We start from the raw sequence: 17,732 nt of genomic DNA, 5'->3' as shown, positions 1-17,732 counted from the left end.
ATTTTGGGACCTCTTAGAACGCCTAGCCCGAGGCCTTCTCCGGCCTCGAGGCCTCGGGTTTTCCTGCGCCGAGGTCCCAAAGGGGGCATGACGGATGGCCAGCCCGGATCCAACCCAAGGGTTTCCCGCATAAACGTCCATTGCGGTCGGTCTTTCTGTAACGCGTGGTGAGATGGGAGGCGGACGTTTAAACGGGTAAGACATGACTTTATTAAATAACAAATAAACAAGTAAACAAAACAGGGGAATAACGAAAATATCTATATACATAAACAAACAGGGAAAACCAACAAAGAACTAAGCTAAACTAAACAGATAATAACAAAACAAGGTAAGGGAATATATACAAAGGAATAATACGTAAATATATACAAAATAAACAAAGAAACAAACAAGAACTAAACGTGACTAGAAATATACAAGAAATAAAGGGAACTAGAAATAAACAAGAAACAAGCAGAGCGTGACGAAACCGTGAATAAACAATAGCTAACGTGGCGAGACAAAACGACAGAGGAAGGTGCAAACGTAGACTAACAAGTACTATTTATACTAAACATGAAACAATGAACACCTGGGGAAACAGGTAACGAGGGGCGGAGCTACAAATTACACACACGTAATGGAAAAGTACAAGAGAAACACACTAGGAAACGGGGAAAACACAGGAAAACATAGCGAGGGCGTAACACTAGGATGGTGGTAGGAGAACTTGGTCAGTGACGTATGTTGACATAGCAATGCTTCATCAATTTAAGTTAATACAAAAACAGGGTACTATGTTAATATTTTAAACTACTGTATATAATGTACATACTTGTGCCATATAAAAAAATGTAGGTAAATATACAAATGTATGCAAATGTATGACATTGATAAAGATGACTATTTTGTTTTTCTTTTTTCTTACATTGGAAAGTCCATGTAGCTTGAGTTGATATTGCCTTTTAATTCATGTTAACATTTCTTGAATCGATAATATATTTTTTCAATTGTTTGGAAAGGTCATTGCAGATTTATTTCAGTGGTATATTCATAAGGTTTTATGCTGTATATTGTGGTTTTCTTTGAATATATGAATGCGATTTATTTCTGGATATTACACAAGTGGAAGATCATGAATTTAGCATAGAGAGCTCTGTGCTTATATAAGGAATGGTGAACATGATGACTGTTACTTAGCATGTGTGAGAATAGCAGACAGTCACATGGTGTGTGTATATAGTATGTTTATTTTATAGGAATGGTGTGTGTGATGATGTTCGTTTGAGGATGTTTTTAAGAGTAGAACAGATTAGCACTTTTACTGTTTAAAAATGTTGACCATGTTTCTCTCTCTGTCTGTGTGTCTGTCAGTGTATGCCTCTGTCAGTCTGTACCTGCTGGCACAACGGCCAGGAACACTCATCCTGTATGATGATGTCATCCAGGTGTTTCATGGCTCTCCGGGTAAGAAATGCTAATGATGATAATGCTGCTGATTAGTATTAATAATACACTGCCGGTCAAAAGTTTTAAAACACCCCCAGATTTTTTCAATTTTTTTTGCCATTTAAGCTACAGATCCAGTGAATAATCTGAATATAAACATTAGCAGCAACTTGCCAGGGGTTTTAAAGAAAAACATTGCATACAATGTTGCATATAATGTATGTTGTAAAAATAGGGGGGGTGGTGCTTTTTTCATCATAAAAACAAAAAAACCCCAGAAACATAGAGAACTATGTACAGGGGTTGGACAATGAAACTAAAACACCTGTCATGTTAGTCTGGGAGGTTTAATGGCTAAATTGGACCAGCCTGGTTGCTAATCTTCATTAATTGCACATTGCACCAGTAAGAGCAGAGTGTGAAGGGTCAATTAGCAGGAGAAGAGCACAGTTTTGCTCAACTTGGCCAACCGGGCATCTCACCACATGTTAGAGAGATAGAGAGAGAGAGAACAGAAAAAGGGATTGATGAAGCCAAAAAGTGGTGAGTACTGTTGTCTACACATTCAAAAGACTCCTGAAAACAGGAAGTGTTCTGGCTGATCCACATGGCATTGTTAATGGCAGCTTAACAATGAACAGAAGCCCTATCTGGACGGGATTAGTTTCTCAGGGGGTCCTGGGGTAATTTTCTCTTGTATGGGGGGTCCTCTGAGATTTTATTCCTGTCCAGAATGACCATGTATGTGTTTTTCTCGGACGACCTCTGAGAAAATTACAGGCTGCATTATCTACTGTTTTTCGCTGAACTCTGTGGTTGTGAGGTAATATTAGTCCTGTCCGGACTCACATCTCAACACCTCGTGTTTAATAAAATAGCTATTTGTCCACTGTGAAGCACCGTAATTACACTTTGGGTGCACGTTTCCACGGAGAGCCACGCAAACACAACAAGCGAGTGGAAATGGAGGAGCTACTGAACATGAAGTCATGTGACTGAGAAAGCCCAAACAAAAACTCATTGGTCCTCCAGTTTTTCAATTGCAGTCCAGATGAGTAGAAGTGTGAAGTATATTTTTCATACGCGTCCCCCTGAGAAACTAATCCCATCCGAATAGGGCTAAAGTCTCAGTTTCAGCAGTGAAAATAAGAGTTCTGATAGGTGCAATAATAAAGTAATTGCTAAGATGATAAAAAAACAACTACTGGAAAACAAAAAATAGGGATGTTCTAAAACTTTATTTAAACCTGTATTTATTTGCTGTTAAGGTCTTAGCGGTTCATGCAAACCTGCTCAACTCTCTCTCTCTTTTTCTCTCTCACACACACATTCACTTACACTGACACACATACACACATTCATTTAGCCTTTAGCTGTGCACCATCCAGACACTACCATTTCTTGCTCCTGTTGCCATAGCAACAGCAGCAGTATTGTTTCTGTTGTTAACCTTTTTTTGGCCTCACACTTTAATAAATATTCTACCCAAAATATCATGTGTTTTTTCAGTTTTAACCAAAATGCCTAGAATTAGTAAGTATCAGTAGTGTGCATCTGTTCATACTGGCATATAACGTTGGGATGATTACAAACACGTACCATTGGAGAACCACTGCTTATGTCAGGTTATTTGACACAGTTTTTAATGTTTATCTTATTCTATAACAACATTTTTTTTTTGTCCTGCAGGTGGGCGGAGCCAGCCATGGCTACATATTCCAAGGCGGAGCTTACAGTTGAACTCCTCCTTTTCTGAGTTGACTGCAGTCTTGACCACTGCCAGGGATTTTAGTGAGATCAATGCCTTTCCCTACCTCCTAGCCCTGGAGCCTAACAACACAGGTAATACACCAGAGTGGGAGAGCCATCACTGTTCAGAAAAAAACCCTGATGACAGTAAATGTCTATTTTTCCATATTTTATTTAATTGTTTGAGAATCGTAATCAGAGTGAAATGTAAATTTAAAAAATATTTTTCAATAATAAATTATGTCAATAACATTATGTCAGTGTGGTTTTTTGGAAATGATTTTTTGATGATATGTGTGCTCCACTTTGTGTATGTATTTGTAGGTGGTGAAAGCAGCTGGACTGATCTAACAGCAGTAGCAGCGGTCAGTGCTCAGCTCTTTGACCGTGAGGGCAATGCGGTTCAGGTTACTGAGCACATTCATGTTTCTGTTCCTCTGCCCTCTGACACACGGGTCCGATCACCCACCAGCGTGCCTGTGTGGGTGTATGACACTAAGACAGGTACACACACACACACACACACACACACACATATGAACACACCATATCATACATACTGTTGCAGTCATGATTTGATAACAGTCAATGATCACATTCATCGCTACTAGGGGTGTCACGATTTCGATATTTCATCGAAATCCATCGAAATTATGTCATGGTCTTGAGCATCGAAGTCAAAAAGAGGATTGATGTTTAACTGTTATAGTAGGATAGAGTTCAGTTTGTTAAGGCTCTAATTGTTCTATTATTTTTTACATGACTGTTCCAGTATTTTTTTTATTATTTATTTTGTTACGTGCACACTGCTGCTACCAAAAAAAGCCACTAGATGGCATTACATATATATCTTAATTAAATTATTTAAATTTGACCATTAGTGTCTCTAGTGTTGTGTTACAGATCACTTGTATCACTTTGCATCAAAGCCCACCTTTTGAAATAAGATATTGTAAATTTGATTATTAAAACAATGAATGACCATATACTAATCTAAAACTGGCATAGACCTCTCTGCTGTAAAAAAAAGAAAATCGAGAATCGAATCGAATTGTGACCCTAAAATCGGAAATAAAATCGAATCGAGGATTTAGAGAATAGTGACACCCCTAATTGCTACACTACTTCTGAGAAATTGTGGACAGTAAGGCGCCATCAAGTCAACAATATCTACATCCAGTCACTCACTGTTCACTCAGTACTGTTTTGAAAAAAGATCATATTAAAGCATGTAATGATGAATCTCTGTCCTAGATCTACTTTAGCTTAAAACACAGCATCAAAATGAAATCCAACATCTTGTTTATTGGTTCTTTATTGAAACACTATCTGTGTGCTATGGTTAACACTTTTACTATCTGGTACCAGAGGCAGACTAAAAACAGATGAGAAATCTATTTATAACCTAAAACATAGTTTCTACACTGCCCTCTGGTGGGTAGTCTGGTTTCAAATTTTTTGGATTTTTAGGATAATAACATCTATCAAGAGAATGAAGCTATTTCACACTTAAAAATCATAATTTACTATTTAATCTGAGTGTTTAGACCTAATTATCATCATTATAATCTTCTTATCTGCTAGGTCCAGTTCAGGGTTGATTATGGTAATCCTTGGTGGATGCTCAGGTACCATCTTTTTTGCACTATAAGACGCACCGAATTATAAGTTGCTCTTCCATTTATGTACAGTAACCTTAGATTTCCAGATTTCCACTAAGCAGTGCTAGCCGGGGTTAGCAGCAGGCTACAGGACGATAATTCTAACCTCTAAACGGCAAAAGAGCTAGCTCTTAGCGTGGTTAGCGACTAATGCTAATACTACTCCAGTCTCGAGCCTTGGTTCTAGAGAACTAAATTGAAACTCCTGTATAAAGCTGTACTTCAGCAGTGTGGCTTTACTGCTCCTTACAATCCTTATAAGGCACACTTTTTTGTTGGGAAAATTAAAGAATTTTCAGTGTGCCTTATAGTGTAAAAAGTATGGTACTCTTAATCCCTTCTGTTGGGTTCTGGGTCTCATTCTGTTTGGTACCGCTTTTATGATCAACAAACCACCTCATCGCAAAGGAGGAACGCCTCTTCTCTCAGCCTCTTCCTGATATTAGAGCTCCTTTTTACAATTTCAGAGTGAGCCCAGCTTCTATCTGGGCTCATAAGTGTTCTTTAGTCATTACCCAGATTTCCTGCCCATATTTAGAACTGGGATGTCTTCAAATACAAATAAATGTGCTTGTTCAGTGCTGCAGTTTACATAGTTTACACAGCATATATAAGCAGTATTGGACATGGGCAGATCTAAAGAGTCAGGACTCCCTTTTAAACACCTCACATTAATATGTACCACAAAAGCATACTGTCTGTACTAGTTCAGCAACCTGACACGAAAATGTTAGTATGTTCACACCCTCAGTGTTCACTGTTTTCCCTAATGCTCATAAAAAATACAGAAGCTGTCTAATCACAGCACTTACTGCTGATTTCCTGTGACAATCTGAAGCTGTGGCTGTCATTCAGAATGCTTTTGTCTTTTGCAGGCCTGTGGGTGAGGAATGGGACAGGCTACATTAAGAGAGATGGAGCTCATCTCACATTGGACTTCATGGCCTCACGGCTTGGCTATTGGATTGCAGCCTTCCCCTCTTCATCAGGTAATATGCACTCAATAACATGTCCTTTCTTGGATATTCAACTTGAAGCCCTTCCAATGAACAACCATTTATTGCCATTTTTTCTTTGTATTGTGATTTGTATTTAAATTACATTACATTACATTACATTACATTTGGCAGGCGCTTTTGTCCAAAGCGACTTACAATAGTGAAGTACAAAAGTAATAGAAGTTAAAGGTAACAACATCTTTAGAAAGGGCCTAAAGGAGGTCGAAGGGAAATAATAGAATCGAGGAGTGAAGGAGGAAAAGAAGGAGATGAGGTTAGAAGTAGTTAGTTAGTTAGGAGCATTAGGAGAGTAAGTGCATTTTGAAGAGCTCTGTCTTCAGGAGTTTATTAAAGATAGCGAGAGATTCTCCTGATCTGGTAGTGGAAGGCAGTTTGTTCCACCATTGGGGAACTCTGTATGAGAACAGTCTGGATTGCTTTGTGTGAATGTTTGTTTGGTAAAGCGAGGCGACGTTCATTGGAGGAGCGCAGCGGCCGGGAGGTAGCGTAAGCCTTCAGGAGTGAGTGCAGGTAGGAAGGAGCTGTTCTGTCATCACCTTGTAGTTGCTCGATCCTGCCGCTTTGCGCTGTATGACATCAGAAATTAAATTGTGCCTCTTTTAGACTTATATTTATTCAGTCATGAAGGCACTTAAAATAAAATAATATGGTGGCCATATTATTGTCACTGTGGCCTGTGATATATTGTTATTCATTGAAAGGGCTTACTTGTTGGAATTTGAGCAAGGCCCAATAGTGGGTGCCAGAAGGATGCATAATATCACGTGTGTACTGGGAAAATACCATAGTAGTCATTACCCCCGACTGTTGACAGTGCAGTGGGTGGTAATGATTGTGACTAGCAGAGTCTGGCTAGAATTGTACATGCACACAGACAAGCGTTTCTAGAAAAATCACATCCACCTTCAATGCAGGAGTCCCTCCATGCTTATTCATTAGCTTCACTGGACAAGATACAAGATTGCTCCTGTACCATGACATGTGGCATGTCTGTTATGGCATCTTAGCTATCCTTAACCACTACAGGGAATCTTCCATTAACAGCATCTCTGACCAGACTTCTCTCTGACTGTTTTGCATATTAGGGCCAGGTTTGTCTCATCCAGGCCTGAGGGATATTACAGCCTACCATACTCTTTTCCTGCTGTCCATATTGGGATCTCTGGCTCTTCTTGTACTGGTATTGCTCTGCGTCCTCCTCTACTATTGCAGGTCTGTGAATGTGGTTCGTCATTTTTGTTTTAATGCATTTGCTACCCTTTTGGGGTTTGATTGAAGGACAATCCAACAATCCAACACTTTTGTCTTTCTCTCTCTCTCAATCTGTTACAGACGAAGATGTCTAAAGCCTCGGCGGCAGCAAAAGCAAGTCCAAGCCTCATCTGCTCTGAGTGGCGCTAAACGAGACCAAGGCACCTCAACGTCTCGTCTCAACCTCATCTGTGGTGGTCATGCTGAACCTGCTGCTTCCAATGGCGATCTGGATGCCAGTAAACCTGACGCTTCACCGTCTCGTGAATACAAAAGTGCAAGGGAAGAGTTCTCCAAACACGTACCGGCACACAAACTCCGGCATTCGTCCAAGAGCAAACAGTCAAAAGGTGCCCAGCGGGGAGGCGAAAGCTTTCCCATGAAGGTCCATCGTTCCACAGACACAGGCAACCATGACAGCACTCTTATTCATGATGAGTACGGGCGTAAGTACAGCTCAGATGACAAGGATCACGAGTACCGTCGCAGACATGTTGTCAATGACAATCGCGGATACACGGCGGACCCGCCTTCTCCAGCCATGCCAGACAAGCCCCCTGAGTACTCTCAGGTCTCCCAAGGCCCAGACCTCCTTGCTCGTCCAACATCACTCAACACACAACCCGGACAGATCATATTCTGCAGCTCTTTAGATCAAATGACAGAGAACATGTATCGCAGCATGGTCCCAACCTTGGTTATCCCAGCGCACTACATGCGCCTGTCGTCTGAGTTCAATGCCGCTGAAGGTGGGAAGGATGGCCAGAGCCAAGCTGATAGGGAGAACCAGGGAGGTGCGGGTAACGGTGTCAGCGGTGGACTCCAGAACCAAGGCTCAGGTCAGATGCAAGCCCAGCCAGGGGTGGGGTCGCCAGCTAGCTCTGAAGAGAACATGTGGGCGTCTGGAGGTCCGTCAGCCCCCGTCCACATCCCGGTGCTCTTTAATGACTCCACTATGGCTCAGATGAATGGAGAACTTCATGCACTTACCGAGAAGAAGCTTCGAGAACTTGGCGTGAAACAGCACCCTCGTGCCTGGTTCATATCACTGGATGGACGTGCCAACGCTCACGTGCGGCACTCCTACATTGACGTTGGCACCGAGCTTGGCCACAGTGGAGCAAACAGCAGCAACCACAGTGCTCAAAGCACCCTCAGCGCCCCTGCTGGCAGCAGCAAGGATTGCAGTCCAGATACAGGCCTTCAGGATATCCCACATGAGCGCAAATCAGCCTCTGCGCGGAAGAGTAAAGAGGACCGGCACGGGAGTGGACGCAAAGGGCATGGAGGGAACAGTGTCAGCGGCGGGAAGCAGTATTCAAAACTGCCTTACCATGACCCCCTGGATCTCAGCGGTGGGGTCGGCCGCATGGGGGCAGGGTCACCCCTGGAAAATCCACTCACTCCCCTCCTGGATGATGGTCCCGAAGAGCCACGAGGGTCGTCGATGCCTAGACGGGGTCGCAGCCGAGGAAACAGCTCACGTAGCAGCAACAGCGAGACACAGCGTGACTCTGTCACCAGCCCAGAGGACGACAATGACCCAGACGACAAAGATGAGAACAAGAAAAGCCCATGGCAGCGTATTGAGGAACGGCCACTCATGGTGTTCCATCCCAAGAAGTAAAATAACCTGTAGGTGAAGATGAGACTTAAACACATTTCTCAAAGCTGAAATCAGCTTGGGCTTTGAGTTTAGATATCACGCTGCTGGATAATGTTTAGCTGAAGTCCATAATAACAAGCAACAAGTTACAGCCTTTTTACAGTGGGTACAAGGAAAACATATGCAGAGAATAAGCACAAGATGTCTTACCGGTCCAGAACAGGGGAATAGGAATCATCTGTTTACAATCAATTTTGGGGCATTTTCATCACAAAAATCACAAAATTACATCTTAAACTGTCTTAGTTCCTTCCCAGTTCAATGATTTGTGATGATATGTTTTTGAATAGTACCATGTCCACCGAAAAGGCTGATCAGTTTTTTGAAAGACTTTTTTTTGACTCGGATTCAAATCTGAAGGTGGCTTTGAGAGGTTTGAGAGACACGTTTATGAACTGTTACCTGAAAAGAAGGCCAGATTTTGCTATGACGAGGAGTTCCTTCAAAGGCATGGAAGTTGTGGATGGTCAGCAGTCAGATCCAGGCCACACTCTGACGTTCTTAATGCAGTATATCTGTACCAAAAAAAAAAAAACACAAACATTTTTTATTTCAGACAACCACTTTTCAACCATTTTTATATACATGTACGCAGCATCCCAATGCTAATAGATTACAGCATACAGTGTGCATCACTTTATTTATGCCTTTTACATTTTGTTTCTGTTTTTCTTGCCTGAACTGTGGTTCTTTGGCGGCAATAGTTTGTTGTTTTTTTCTTCAACAGCAAGATGTTACAACATAAACAGTGAATATCAAATATAGTATAGAAATATTATTCTAAACATTCCATTTCAAACATTCCGAATTACAGCACTTAAGATAACAGACTAGGATTTATATGGGTTTGTAGATTGTTTATTTGATAATTGTATTGAACATCTATATTTTGTGTTATTTTTTTAATGGTTGTGATTTAGTCATTCGGTCGTGGTTGAAGTCATCCCTCCTTTCTGACCTATGTCATGTTTTGCATTTCTTACATAAAGATGATTTCTTACTGAGCTGAACAGCACCTGTGTCCTCCTGAAATACTGTTCAGAGGGGAAGTATTGGATAGGAAATACTGATTCCTTATTAATAATGACTCTTTTCACAGTCTGCACTGACTGTGTTGAACAGTAGAGATGAATGTATGTTTCTTTATCCTGATGTAATTCTTTGTTAATCCTGTTAATCTGTCCCAAACTTTTTTCCATTAACACAAATAGATTTCGGATGTGGAGTTTAACGTTATAGAAAATGTTGGGATTCTGTGTATATGTATGATAGCATATATGTGCATGAGATACTGTATGTAGAATAGGATGACAGTTTGTTTTGGGACTGAAGAGTAAACACAGCCCTGTTTCTCATACAACTATAAAATAAATATAAAACTATAAAAGCAGGAGCCATTCTGAGGAGTAGGAAATGAGAACCAGATTGATATTTTTGTATCTGGGCCAGGATCATCTGATAAGGATGCAAACAATAGATGGACTCATGTTAAAGTTCTAAACAACCCTGACCTGCTTAAGTGGAAGCCAAGTAACACCATTGATTCCCTGATTAGAGATCAGGAGACTTTTGGTGCTGTTATCTTCTCTCTTTTTATACTGGTAGCTGTTAGCTGTCAGTGTTCTTTTTCTCTTTCTCTCTCTCTCTCTCTCTCTCTCTCTTTCTCTCTTTCTTTCTCTCTTACTCTACATATTAAATACTGCGTCTCGGTGCTGAAATTTTTAAACCCATATATCTTTTGCCCACGATAAACGTTTATATGACAATACAGCATGTGCATTCACTTTCGTAAGTGTAGTGCATAATTTGGTATGCTTCTAATATTCCTTGTTTTTAATGGCTTGTTACACCCCAGTCAAACTTTACACTTACAGTGCCCTCCATAATTATTGGCACCCCTGGTTAAGATGTGTTCTTTAGCTTCTCATAAATTGAGTTTTGTTCAAAATAATATAGGACCACGATGGAAAAAAAGAGTAAAATACAACCTTTAACTCAAGTGAATTTATTCAGTAGGAAAAAAATCCCACATTAAGAAATAATTATTTAACATCAAATCATGTGTGCCACAATTATTAGCACCCCTGATGTTAATACTTTGTACAACCCCCTTTTGCCAACAAAACAGCACCTAATCTTCTCCTGTAATGTTTCACAAGATGGGAGAATACAGAAAGAGGGATCTTTGACCATTCCTCTTTGCACATTCTCTCTAAATCATCCAACGACCTGGGTCCTCTCCTCTGCACTCTCCTCTTCAGCTCACCCCACAGGTTTTCAATGGGGTTGAGGTCTGGGGACTGAGATGGCCATGGGAGGAGCTTGATTCTGTGTGCGGTGAACCATTTCTGTGTAGATTTGGCCACATGTTTAGGGTCATTATCTTGCTGAAAGACCCAGTGACGACCCATCTTCAGCTTTCGGGCAGAAGCCACCAGATTTTGTTTTAAAATGTCCTGGTATTTTAGAGCATTCATGATGCCATGCACCCTAACAAGGTTCCCAGGGCCTTTAGAAGAGAAACAGGCCCACAGCATCACTGATCCCCCGCCGTATTTCACAGTGGGCATGAGGTGCTTTTCTGCATACTCAGCTCTTGTGTTACGCCAGACCCACTTAGAGCATTTGTTGCCAAAAAGCTCTATCTTTGTTTCATCTGACCAAAGCACACGGTCCCAGTTGAAGTCATAGTACCGCTTAGCAAACTCCAAACGTTTGCGTTTATGATTGTGAGTTAGAAATGGTTTCTTCCGTGCATGCCTCCCAAACAGCTTGTTGGCATGTAGATAGCGCCTGATGGTTGTTTTGGAGACTTTGTGACCCCAAGAAGCTACCATTTGTTGCAATTCTGTAACAGTGAGCTTTGGAGAACTTTTTATTTCTCTTATCATCCTCCTCACTGTGCGTGGTGGCAAAATAAACTTGCGTCCTCGTCCAGGCTTGTTTACCATTGTTCCAGTTGTTTTAAACTTCTTAATAATTCCTCTGACAGTAGATATGGACAGGTGTAGGCGAGTAGCGATTTTCTTGTAGCCATTGCCTGACTTGTGAAGGTCAACACACATCTGCCTCACTTGAATGGTATGTTCCTTTGTCTTTCCCATGTTGAAGATAAATGGCCTCTGTGTCACGTCATATTTATACCCCAGGGAAACAGGAAGTTGTGAATTACTAATTAAATGTTCCTACATACTCTGATCAACTTCGTAAACTACTGTAGAAGTGACAGAAATACTTTTATTAAATGTATTTCCTAAGAATTGTTAGGGGTGCCAATAATTGTGGAACAGGTGATTTTATGAAGAATAATTATTTCTTAGTCAGGGATTTTATTTCCCCCTTAAAATTTACTTGAGTTAAAGGTTGGACTTTACTTTTTTTTCCCCATCGTGGTCCTATATTATTTTGAACAAAACTCAATTTATGAGAAGCTTAAGAACACATCTTAACCAGGGGTGCCAATAATTATGGAGGGCACTGTATTTCATTACAATTTTCTATACCCTTACATTTATTAAAGTCATGCATTTTCTAGTTTAATGTAACTGGTAAAGTGCCATTGCTAAACGAAAGGCATCATTCACAACCTAGTGAAGTCAGTATTTAGCATGCTGGTGGCACTTCCAGCTTCACAGACATCACAGCAACAGTCTAATCGCAGAAGCACCTGTCATGCTGTTTATTTGTTTTTGATACTGTTATCTTTGTAAACATAGTAAAGAAGTAGTCTATAAAGAAATTATGACGAGGCCTACTCAGTCTTGAATACAGACTCCAAAGTAAGAAAATGACTTTAGAAGAAGAGAAAAAGAGGCACTAAATGCTTGAGCTGTTTTACAGTATGGTGTGATTGACCCCGAGAGTACTAGAAACCTAACAAACTCTTGAAATCTAATTGTGGCTTTAGGGCCGTGTCTCAAATCAACCCCTACTTCTTATTAGTTATTTATATACATAAAAATTGACTTAACTTATGAACACACAACATTTTAGCAGCTGCTAGCTAACTGCTGATAGCTAACCGCTGATGTCTAACAAAATACTATATGTTTTACCATTTAAAGAACAAAGGAAAAGCTTGAGTTTGACTGTCTGGAACCAAAGAAAGGAGTGCAGTACCCTTCTCATATACTAGAATATAATACAATAAAATAGGATATAATAAAATAGAATATTTAAGCAATGGCAGAAAAAAGCCATAGATCTGGAGAAAAGGTGGCTTAATCACAGTCAAAGCACAAGAACACTATAGATATTAGAGTCTTATATTTCACTGTAAAATGGTAATTTTACACTGCACAATCTGAACTCTCCTGTTACCTACCGAGAACACATTTCATCGCTTTGAACTGCAAATAATGGTTGGGCCTGAAACACAAGAAAAGCTGACTTGATGCCTTGATGCTACACTATTTCACTTAGAAAGCAGTGTAATTATAAATGTCTTTGTATCTAAATCCAAAGTACATCCTGACTTTGCCAGTGTATGAGCAGCTTCCTGCTAGATATTTATGTTAAGCTTTGTTATCATTGGTCATTGACGTTTTTCACTTAGTAAAACAGAAGTCTAGATTACTAAACTTCGATTCAGACATGGAATTGGTGCTCTCCTGCCTCAGAATTCTGTCTAAGTATTGACAGCATTGTCTTCTTATGATTTATAATTAACCAGTGTGTGTTATTGGCATTAGAAGACATTGAGAAAAAAAATGGAAATAGCTGATACTGGATTACAATAGCACATGGAATAGATCACTGGATCAAATCAGGACATCTTTAGTAAAATATATGATCTCATCATATTAAGCAGCTCACAGTGAAGCTTTCTCAGCCCCTGTAACCCTATGATCATTATTTAGCTAGTATTTCTAAAGCAGAAAGTAATATACATTATTTAGTATCCATTTTATCCATTTAGTATCCATTTCTTGTGACACCCCACATGGCTCTATTTTAGGGTAAATGAAAATGATATTATTAATGACATTAATGCAGTTATGAGAGTGAACCATTGTGGGCTTATATACAGGGTCAATCGAGTTAATATGATACTGAGATCTACTTTATTTCTCTAGAGAAAAGAAAAGACAAGGGAAATAGCTGAATTTCCAGTGTACTCAAAAGGGTTGATTTGAGACACACGTTTGGTTTCTTCAGTCACTTTGAGCATGCTGTTAATCCTCCGTAACGTTTACATACTCTCTGTGAATACAGAGTCTGTAAATTATCCTAAGAGCAAAGGGGCTCTCTCTTAATCAAAGCCATTCTCTTTTTCTGTCATTTCTATTAACTATCCATAGGAACGGAAACTGTCACTGGACATATCAGTAAGCCTTTGTCAGTGTATATTACTAATGTGATGTGGTTACAAGTGCTCTAAGAAACCATTATGTTTGTGTAAATATTTCTCTGCTTAATCTGGAGTCAGTTAAGCTGGCGTCAGTTTTCAACCGATTGTGCACATTCCTGAATTGTTGGCTAAATCAGTCTTTAAATTGGGTCCGTTTTATTTCGGTGGGGTAAAATCTGTTCATTCAAGGCGGATGATGTGTTTCTTTTAATTCACGTGTGCAGTCTCAGCTACGAAAAAAGCCAACACTCAATGCTTTGTGTGTTAACCATTTCGTTCAGATAAAAGGTAATTGAATTGTTTGCACAAAAAAAGAGATCAATTTGATTGTGAACCTTCTTCCAAAAGAGAATAAACTTGTTTACATATTGATTTTACTCATTTGTCAAGTGGTATTTTCATACTCAACATTTTCACTCACATAACACTTTATTAAAAGCACTAATAGAGTGTAAAACAGCTCTCAAAACAAGCTCAAGAGAGGGAGGGTCGTCATCCAACCATCCAGATAATGGGAGAGACCAATTGTGCTCTGTATGACTCTTGGACCAGCAACATATGGTTGTGGCATTCTTGCAGTCTATTGACCTTGAAGCCTGTTAAATAATTAGGAGACTGTTAATAAATTAATAAATGTGGTGTGCTGGATAAGGAAACTGGAATTGGGAACCCCAGTCTTCCCCAGGCAGGTTATACTACACAGATATTTGTAAATAAATATAGGGAGCTCACTGTTGCCATTCACAGACAAATACAGGCCTTCTTTTTAATATTGAAAACCTCCAGTGAACCTACACTTGTGTTTTGAGTTGATATTTTCTTAAGTACCAAATATGCTCCTTGGTGTATTAAAAATAATTTTTTATGGATAAAACCTTTTCACAACACTATAAAACAATGTGTCAGACAATAGTCAGCATAATAGTGTTAATAACTGTGATACACAAATATCTGTAACATACAAATATCTGGTTCCTGAAATAAAAAGCATTGGCCAGCTGAAGCCAGTCAAAGTGGTTGACCAGCATGACCAAACATGCATATGCAACATACAAGAGTTGGTTACTAAGGAAACTTACAGGTATAAATCCAGTACTTTTACAACTCAATAGCTTGAGTTGATATTTCCACTTCTACAGAAGTATGTTTAAACCCTGGTATCTATACTTCTACCTGAGTAATGAATGTAACTACTTCTGACATCTTTGTTTACGAACAAGTTAGCTAAACAAATTAAAAAAAACAAAATGTGAAAATAAAAATTTCAGGAAATAATTTAATTTTATTGTTTGCATACAGTTGGTTAAAAGCTAAAACGTAAGGCAAATACATATTATATTTGTTTCTGAATTTACACTGGGCTGTGTAGTCTCTCTGCGTTGGCATATATATACATGTGTAATATTGGATATCGGCATTGGTCTAGAAATCCCACATCGGTGCATCTCTAAATGTCACCCTTTAAGCTCAATAACCTAGCTATATTTCTAAAATTTAAAATGTACATCAAGTCCCTAAAATGAATGAAATCTACAAGTGCTAAAGATATTTATACATTACTAGAAAACTACCCCACTAGTGAAGTGACCTTATATATTTTTTATTGCCAGAAACAGTAAACTGAAAAGAACATTACAAAAGAATTGTGCAGTAAAAATATAGAGAAAAAAAGGAGCTCACCTGTGCTTAATTCCTGATTGAAGTGGTAAAAAAATAACCAGTGAGTTGTTTGGCCAGGTGGCTCATACAGCTCTGGAAAAAATGAAGAGACCACTTCAGTTACTGAATCAATTTTTCTGATTTTGCTATTTATAGGTAAATGTTTTAAAAAAGTAAAATGAACTGTTTTATTCTATAAACTACAGACAACATTTCTCCCAAATTCCATTTAGAGCATTTATTTGCAGAAAATGAGAAATGGCTGAAATAAAAAAAGAAACAGAGCTTTTGGACCTTAAATAATGCAGAAAAAACAAGTTTATATTCATAAAGTTTTAGGAGTTCAAAAATCAATATTTGGTGCAATAACCCTGATTTTTTAATCACAGATTGCATGCATTTTGGCATGTTCTCCTGCACCAGTCTTACACACTGCTTTTGGATAACTTTATTTCACTCCTGGTGCAAAAATTCAAGCAGTTCAGTTTGGTTTGATGGTTTGTGATCATCCATCTTCCTCTTGATTATATTCCATAGGTTTTCAATTTGGTAAAATCAAAGAAACTAAATTCTTAAGTTGTCTCTTATTTTTTTCCAGAGCTCTATATCGGCCAATTAGCAATTGGCATTGTTTTAATATAGCATACAGTTTATGTGAGACGGTTTTGTTTTACGAAGAGATAACTGTGTTCAGTGTTTTTAAAGCGCCTTTTTAAAGTGTTAAACGTGTGTAAAGTGTAAATATTGTGCTCAGCATTGTCATTTTTTATAAAGCAGAATCTGGACCGACACGTCTCTCCAATCCACCGAGTGGCAGCAGAGGAGCGCCTGTAATCCCCTCACTGACACACCGGGCTTCTGCGCTGTAGTTCCTCTTCAGGAAGGGTTTTTATTAGAATCGCCGGGTTTCGCTCATCTCTGAGTCTAAAGGCTGCAGGTCGTGCTGAGAGGAGAGAGAGAGAGAGAGAGAGAGAGAGAGAGAGAAGCCACAGTTAAAATGAGCTCCTAAAATACTTTCAAATTTGGGTCTTAAAGTGAGACAAACAGAAGAAATAACTTTAAAAGTTTAATTATAAAACATCTAGGAAACATTTTTTGAAGTTTATCTGCGATTTCCAGGTAAAATTTTTGAAATATCAGCAGAAAGAGGAAGCTAACGCGGTGCAGAGCCACAGAGAGGAGCAGAGCTAGCTAAACCTGAAGTTTAGCACACACGAGCCGGACTGAGACCAGCGGAGTGAATACAGCGCCGGAGAGAGAGAGAGAGAGAGAGGTAGGAGTACCCGCTGAAACTCCTGCAATTACTGCGGATAAAGTTATAAAAAACGCTAAAACTAGCCACTAGCATCTCAGGCTAACCGCTAAGCTCCAGACGCAGCCGTTAAAAACTGCTACATTGCTGAGTTGCCATGGAGACCGGGCTCGCGCCGTGCAGAGAGGTCACGTACCCGGAGAAGTGCAGGAGCGCCCAAGCCAAGAAAAAGCACAAGGAGCAGATCCTGCAGCAGAACCCTGACACCCTGTACGCAGACTACATCCACCTACACAGCAAGAGGGTGAAGAACAACCTGATCTTCCACACCACCGCCCTGTCCGCCTGGAGATCTGCTATCTGCAGCCACTACCAGTTCATCTTTAAAGAGGGGATCGGCAGAGGGGGCAGGATCACCGTCTGTACTGACGAACACCTGGACACTGATAACCCCGTCCTGACCATCACCTACTACACTAAAGGTACAGTGTTAGTGCAGGGCAACGAGCTCAGCCTCAACTCCTTCCAGCAGAGTTTCCCCCAGCTGAAGACCCAGGTAGAGAGAGAGAGGTCCAGCACTGCTGAGGACTGTACTGATTCTGAGGAGGACGGTCCAGAAGCCCCGCCCCCCCCACAGTCCACCACAGCCCCGCCCCCATCCCCCTCTGACAAGCAGCTGAGAGAGAGTCTGGCT

General features: G+C 40.0%; 1 protein-coding gene across 1 annotated transcript in view; it reads left to right on the top strand.

Moving 5' to 3' along the window:
* The window catches only part of LOC103037419 (protein FAM171A2), a 28,406-nt gene extending 13,902 nt beyond the window's left edge, over nucleotides 1–14,504 (top strand). The window contains exons 3-8 of the mRNA XM_007232952.4: nucleotides 1,357–1,449; nucleotides 3,121–3,273; nucleotides 3,505–3,684; nucleotides 5,717–5,830; nucleotides 6,946–7,072; nucleotides 7,193–14,504. Coding sequence (XP_007233014.3) covers nucleotides 1,357–1,449; nucleotides 3,121–3,273; nucleotides 3,505–3,684; nucleotides 5,717–5,830; nucleotides 6,946–7,072; nucleotides 7,193–8,738 — 2,213 coding nt within the window. The 3' untranslated portion in view covers nucleotides 8,739–14,504. The remainder of the gene's footprint in view (nucleotides 1–1,356; nucleotides 1,450–3,120; nucleotides 3,274–3,504; nucleotides 3,685–5,716; nucleotides 5,831–6,945; nucleotides 7,073–7,192) is intronic.
* Nucleotides 14,505–17,732: the final 3,228 nt, after the last annotated feature.

This window comes from Astyanax mexicanus, chromosome 6 (genome assembly GCF_023375975.1).
Source record: "Astyanax mexicanus isolate ESR-SI-001 chromosome 6, AstMex3_surface, whole genome shotgun sequence".
Classification (NCBI taxonomy): Eukaryota; Metazoa; Chordata; class Actinopteri; order Characiformes; family Acestrorhamphidae; genus Astyanax; species Astyanax mexicanus.
Note: the sequence above shows the minus strand (reverse complement) of the source record. Positions and strands in the feature narration are given on the sequence as shown.